At 35.2% G+C, this 5,969-nt stretch overlaps 2 protein-coding genes across 2 annotated transcripts in view; both read right to left on the reverse strand.

Annotated features, from left to right (window-relative positions):
* Window positions 1-3,387: 3,387 nt before the first annotated feature.
* Window positions 3,388-5,009, reverse strand: LOC132185016 (uncharacterized). The gene is made up of 2 exons (XM_059598865.1): window positions 4,416-5,009; window positions 3,388-4,278 (listed from the first exon to the last, which is right to left on the reverse strand). The coding sequence occupies exons 1-2, from the start codon at window positions 5,007-5,009 to the stop codon at window positions 3,388-3,390; spliced, it is 1,485 nt and encodes a 494-aa protein (XP_059454848.1).
* A 72-nt stretch (window positions 5,010-5,081) lies between these two features.
* Window positions 5,082-5,969, reverse strand: part of LOC132185104 (uncharacterized) — a 4,249-nt gene continuing 3,361 nt past the window's right edge. The window contains exons 2-3 of the mRNA XM_059598945.1: window positions 5,587-5,811; window positions 5,082-5,539 (exon numbers count right to left, since the gene is read on the reverse strand). Coding sequence (XP_059454928.1) covers window positions 5,082-5,539; window positions 5,587-5,811 — 683 coding nt within the window. The remainder of the gene's footprint in view (window positions 5,540-5,586; window positions 5,812-5,969) is intronic.

Raw genomic sequence — 5,969 nt, forward strand, 5'->3', positions numbered from 1 at the left:
AAAAAATTAAAAAAATTAAAAAAAAAAAATAAAGTTAAAGTTTTAATTTTAGTTATTTGGCCTCATAAAAAAAAATTGGCCCTATTTTTAATTTTGTTGGCCTATACCCACTAAGTTTTTTTATTTTTGGCCCTTACTTTCAAATGTCTATTTTTTTTTGTCCTTACGGTAGTCTTTAGTTCATAAAAAATAACAAAAATAATTTTTTTTGATAAAAAAAATTATAAAGAACCGAAAAAAAAATTTGGCTGGCCCCCTCCCATAAAATTTCCTGGCTCCGTCCCTGTATATAACACATGCAGCAGGGATCGCATGCAAATGGATCTTTAATTGCTTGCCACGGCTTAGCTTACGTAACACTCCTGAAGTCATGCTTGCTTAGCTCATCATATGCTTCTGATGCTGAGCTTAATTACGAAGCAAATATATTCCATGCCAGTGTAGGCGTAGGCAGAGCTTTGATGCCTATTGAGGTGAAGAAACAAAAAGACGTTTATAATTGCGCTGGTCCAAGGCAAATTGGAAGCATATTGACCCTAATTATCGAAGGGGTACCCCACATGGTAATCAAATCTATGTTCAATAAAGGTTGTTAGATACCAATATTCCTCCTTTAATTTCAGTTGCTTCTCTTAACACGTCGGCTAAATATTGTCCGATCCTGATCATCTATCCAATAGAATATATATATATATATTTTCTCTAGAAAGTTTTAAATCCTTGTACTCTTAAATGATATTATAATCAAGATCGGAAAGTTTTGTGCACAAAATTAATCGAATTTAATTAGAAGATAATTTTTGTGCATGCATGTAGCTCTTTTTAATTCCTTTTTGTTTCTTTAGTTACTTTTCATTTTCTTTCTCAAACTTAAAATTTGTCTCAAATCTCAAATCTTCCGTTTAAGGCAAAACGGTCATGGGAGTCACACCAACAACATAGAATTTTTAATTTGATGAAAGTCCTTATTTTTTTCTAATTAAAAAGGACTTATATATTATTTATACAATTGTGTTTCTCAAAGTTCTTTTTTTTTTCTTTGTCAATATGAATGTTCCACGCTTGCTTTTGTTTTTCTAATTTTGTTGCGAACTTAAGCAATTAATAGTTAAACATTTAAAATTAAATTAAATTAAATTAAATTAAAAAAAAGGTAATATTACTCTTCACATTCATTTTATATATGTCAATATGGTGTGTTTTAAATAGTTTTTCTTCTATTTTTTTAAGTTGATAACATAAAGAGCTACTTAAAACATGTCAAGTCAGTCAATATAAAACGAGTGTGATAAATTAGTATAAAGAATAGTATTACACTTTAAAATAAAATTCTCACACATATATAGTAGCTTATGAACAGTACATACTTCCAAGCTTTTGTCAGTAGCAAATATTATGATCCAAATAATATTGTCCTTTATCTTTTAAATTTCAACATCCCGTCTAGTCGCTCTCGAACCAAAAAAAAAAGAAAAAAGAAAGCTTGCATTGTATGTCATTTACGCCTCCAAGTTCATGTGAGAGGCGACTCTGAGTTGTTATGGCGACCTACCGACCTAATAATTGCAGTTCAAGAGCCTTCTACCAATTCGAAAGTTGTCACATGTAATGAGTCGCATTCTCCATAGTGGGTTGTCACCATAAAATTTCACTTTTTTTTCCCTAATTAAATTCTCTTAGGACAATGTTGACTACTGAAAAGTTTCTTGGTAAATTTTCTTTTTATTGCACGCAGCTCACAACTTATAGATTATGATTAGCAAGGGTTGTAAATGAACTGAATTGTTCGTAAACAGTTCGACCTCGACTCAAACTTGAGTTTGGTTTGGTTATTAAACAAATCAAGCTTAATAGAAATTTTGGCTATTTAATTTATTAAACATGTCAAACTCATATAAACTTGTATAATTTTATTTTATTAGTTTTAAATTTGTAGTGAGAAAATGTTAAATATTTAAGATGATAAAATGGCTTCTAGGCCCTTCTTGTGTGGCTCTCAACGGGTAAGTTCTACTATGGTCACACCTAGATAGAATAGCCACAATTAGTCTCCCCAGCCTACGATTTTAATTACGAAAAAAAAATGATAAAAGGGAATTATTTCCCTTTATGCGTGTGTATAGTGTAAACATACATATAGACTTGAGATTTGATTGTTTAAAATTCTAGATAATATAATATAAATAATAAATTTCATAACAAAAATTATGTATGATTTATTACAAATACAAGCTAGGTTTGTGAAGTTAATTTTTTTATAAGTTTTTAAATAAATATTAATTTATTTTATTAACTCAAATGATAAAATATTCACAACAATTAAATAACTAATGCCTATCTTCACAATATTTAAGTAACCAATTATTAGCATAAATTTGCTAAAAAAAATATAAACAATGACTATATTTACTTTATATGAAAAGTGAATACGTTAATTGAACAATTTGTAAATATGTTCAAGTTCATCTAAAAAAATAAATAATTTGAATCTAATTAGAATATTGAGCTCAATACATACACAAAAAACCATGCTATGTTCGAAATAAAATTTAATGAACCAAAACTTAAATATTTACTTGACTCAACTAGACTTGATGGCAATCCTATTTGAGATAAAGTGTGCTAAAGTTTAGAAGACAATTGGAGAGACAACTAGTGAGTTCTTTTTTTTTTTTTTTTTTTTTTTTTTTCGAAAAATAGTTTCTATATCATTTCATTCAAAATCTAGAGCAAAAACTCTAAACAATAAGAGCCAAAAGCTCTAAGGAGGCAATGTCAGCAATACAATTGGGAACCTCCTCTATCCAAATCAGCTCTGAAGTGGTCGTGAGTGCATGCTTTGCTAGGTGATGGGTTGCCGAATTCTCTTCCCTTGGCATGAGAGGCCATCCAACTTCGTAGCTTGCTCAGAATCCCCCTTGCATTTATTATAATACCAATCATTGAAACCTGGTATACTGAATGGAGAACAATCTTATCAATTGTTCTCCTAACCGTAAAGGAGGCCCCATACCAAGATAAAATATGCAATAGATGTAAGTCAATCCCAATAAAATGATATTTTAGTACTCAATGCTAGAATTTCCTACAATAATACCATATCATTGAAAGTAGTACCTTCTCCACAACCTTTTGTTTGCCTTTAGTCACTTTAGGTGTCTTTGAACCAACCCTTTGTGACTGCACACATAAGACCCGATAACAACAAATAAGTGTCACAATATTATCATGTATAAAAGCACACACACTATAAATATTATTAAGCATCTCATTATTAAACATAATAGTTATGAATCATAAACTTACAGATGTTGTACTCGACATCTTGCTGTTAGATGCTTCACTTGTATTCGTTGGACATAACCTTTTATTGTGACCAACGCCATTTCACTTCCCACATTTCATTCTAGCTTCAAATTTCCTCATCCGGTCTGGATTTTTCGAATCTCTACTCTCATCCGGACCGCTTTTCCTTTGCTTCTTTGGCCTACCAGGTGCAACTCGTCCTATTGGAGGCTCCAATTTATCATGACTCGTTTTGATCCACTGTTCCTCACTAGGCATTAGGTATATAACTGGAGCATATGCCTTCTTGTACACCGCTATAGTAAAGCATTCATCAACATAATCCTCTGGATCCCCACAATCATAAAGTATAGCAGCCACTGCATGGAGACATGGGATTCCGGTAAGTTCCCACTGCCTGCAACCACACCTCCTTCTACCGAGGTCTACCACAAATTGTCTATTATCCGGACAAGTAACTTCAAACATCAAATCACCAGCATACTGCGCAATGCAATCCACTGCTTCCAACCCAATTGCTTCCAACTTTGCAGTAATCCTAGGGCATAACTTCCCAGTCAATTTCTCTATCCCTTCCCTCTTAGCTTGATATCTCCTCATCAGCTTCTTCCTTATCATCTCCAACATGGTCAATATGGGCTTGTCACGAGCCTTTAGAATGTATGAGTTGAAACACTCACAGATGTTATTCACTAGTAGGTCGCATTTTGAGTAGTCACTAAACCATGCCCTAGACCACCCGCTAGGGTCAACATTACTCAAATATTCATAGGCGTCTTTATTCATTTTCTTCAACTCTTCCATATGATCATTGAAATGATATTCTGTGTATGAAGACGTTGCAGACCATAATTGTTCCTTCAATGCCAACCCTCGATGCCCCCCAATGTCTCTAAAGTTGGCATATAGATGCCTAACACATATCCTGTGATCAGCCATTGGCATAACAACCTCAAAAGCAGGCATAAGACCCTGCCAAACAAAAAATTATAAAATGTTACCTTTTCTAGAGTCAAACAAAGTGCATGAATATTTTATAAAGTGTGACTAAAATGTTACCTTCTGCCGATCTGAAATGAATGTAGGCCTAGCATGCCTGGCATGGGTACCAAGATCAGACACGAGTGTTTCAAGGAACCAAATCCAACTGTCTTTCGTCTCACAGCTTCGACAACCGCGAAAGCAATTGGATACATGTTGTTGTTCCCATCTCTTCCAACTGCAGACAGAAGTTGGCCCTTGAATGGTCCTTTTAGGAAGCACCCATCTACCCCTATGAAAGGCCGGCAACCCTCTAGAAAGCCCTTCTTCATGCCTGCCAGAGAAACATACAATCTTCCAAATCTTGGAGGCAAGTTTGGGTTTGGTCTGTCCACTTTCATCAAAACACAGCTTCCACTGTTAGTATGCCTCAAGGTTTCACAATAGTCCCACAACCTCCGATATTGGTCCTCAAGATTCCCATATAACTTTTGCTTGGCCTTCCTCCTAGCTCTGTACATCATAGTTGGATTTACATCCACACGCCATTTGTCTTTCACTTCATTTTGGATTACTTCCAAAGGCATGTTGGGCTGAACCCTGAACTTGTCAATTAGCTTGTTCGTAATCCAAGTGGAGTTGACTATTGTGTTTCTGTATTTCCGACCACAACTGTGCTTAGAGTGTACAAATCTTACCTGAAATGATTCTTCCTCAAGCATCTTCCTTGCATACACTCGTTACTTACATTTGGCATCTCTACATACCGCTACACACCTCATTGTTTAATTTTTTTAAAATCTAACATCCTTTCCCCTCTTCAGGTTATACACCCTAACAACTTCCCTAAACATCTTAATATTTGGGAATTTCATCTGAAGCTGAATGGCTAGATCCCCTAAATCCACAGCATGAAAATCTAATGTGGGTGCAGATACGTCTTCACCATCTTCATCACTAAGGACTAGTGACACAAGAATATCACTCCTACCCATGTCGGAGTTGTCATCATCATCATCATCATCATTGTCATCAAATGATTTCTTAAACTTACCCCTACTGTTATCCACTTCATCTTGCTCATCAACAACAGCCTGTCCCTCATCATTGTCATGATGATCACTTCCATCTTCATCACCCTCTTCTACACCTCTTTCATCCCTATCTTGTTCCTCATCCTCACACTCCGCTACATTGGACGTATTAGGTTGTGTTTTTGATGGTCCAGCCCCATCATCAATCCCATCAACATCTACATCAAATAGATCTTCGTCATCACTAATCTTATCATCTTATCACACCACCAAGGGTCGTTAAGATCAACCCTCCCTCCATCCTCATCTTCATCCTCTTCCTCACATTCCTCTTCACCAATTCCACTCTCTCCGAAAGAAACAACAAATAAGTGCACTATGTTATGACCAGTATGGGAGGCAACCATAGATAGCACAGCATGGTCAGATGTAATCAAATGCAACCCATTGGCTAGAGTTTTACCAGATTCTTGAAAATAAATTAAATCCCCTGAGTTATACCCATAATGTCAACATATGGCTTCCAATTCAAAGTAAGACAATTCATCTGGGTCAACACTTTCTGTATGGACTGCTACATCCCCCCCAACATACTCACATCCAACTGTCCTGTTGAATCTACCCCCATAATGGACCTCGAACACTAAT

The sequence above is a fragment of the Corylus avellana genome, chromosome ca1 (genome assembly GCF_901000735.1).
Source record: "Corylus avellana chromosome ca1, CavTom2PMs-1.0".
Taxonomy (NCBI): Eukaryota; Viridiplantae; Streptophyta; class Magnoliopsida; order Fagales; family Betulaceae; genus Corylus; species Corylus avellana.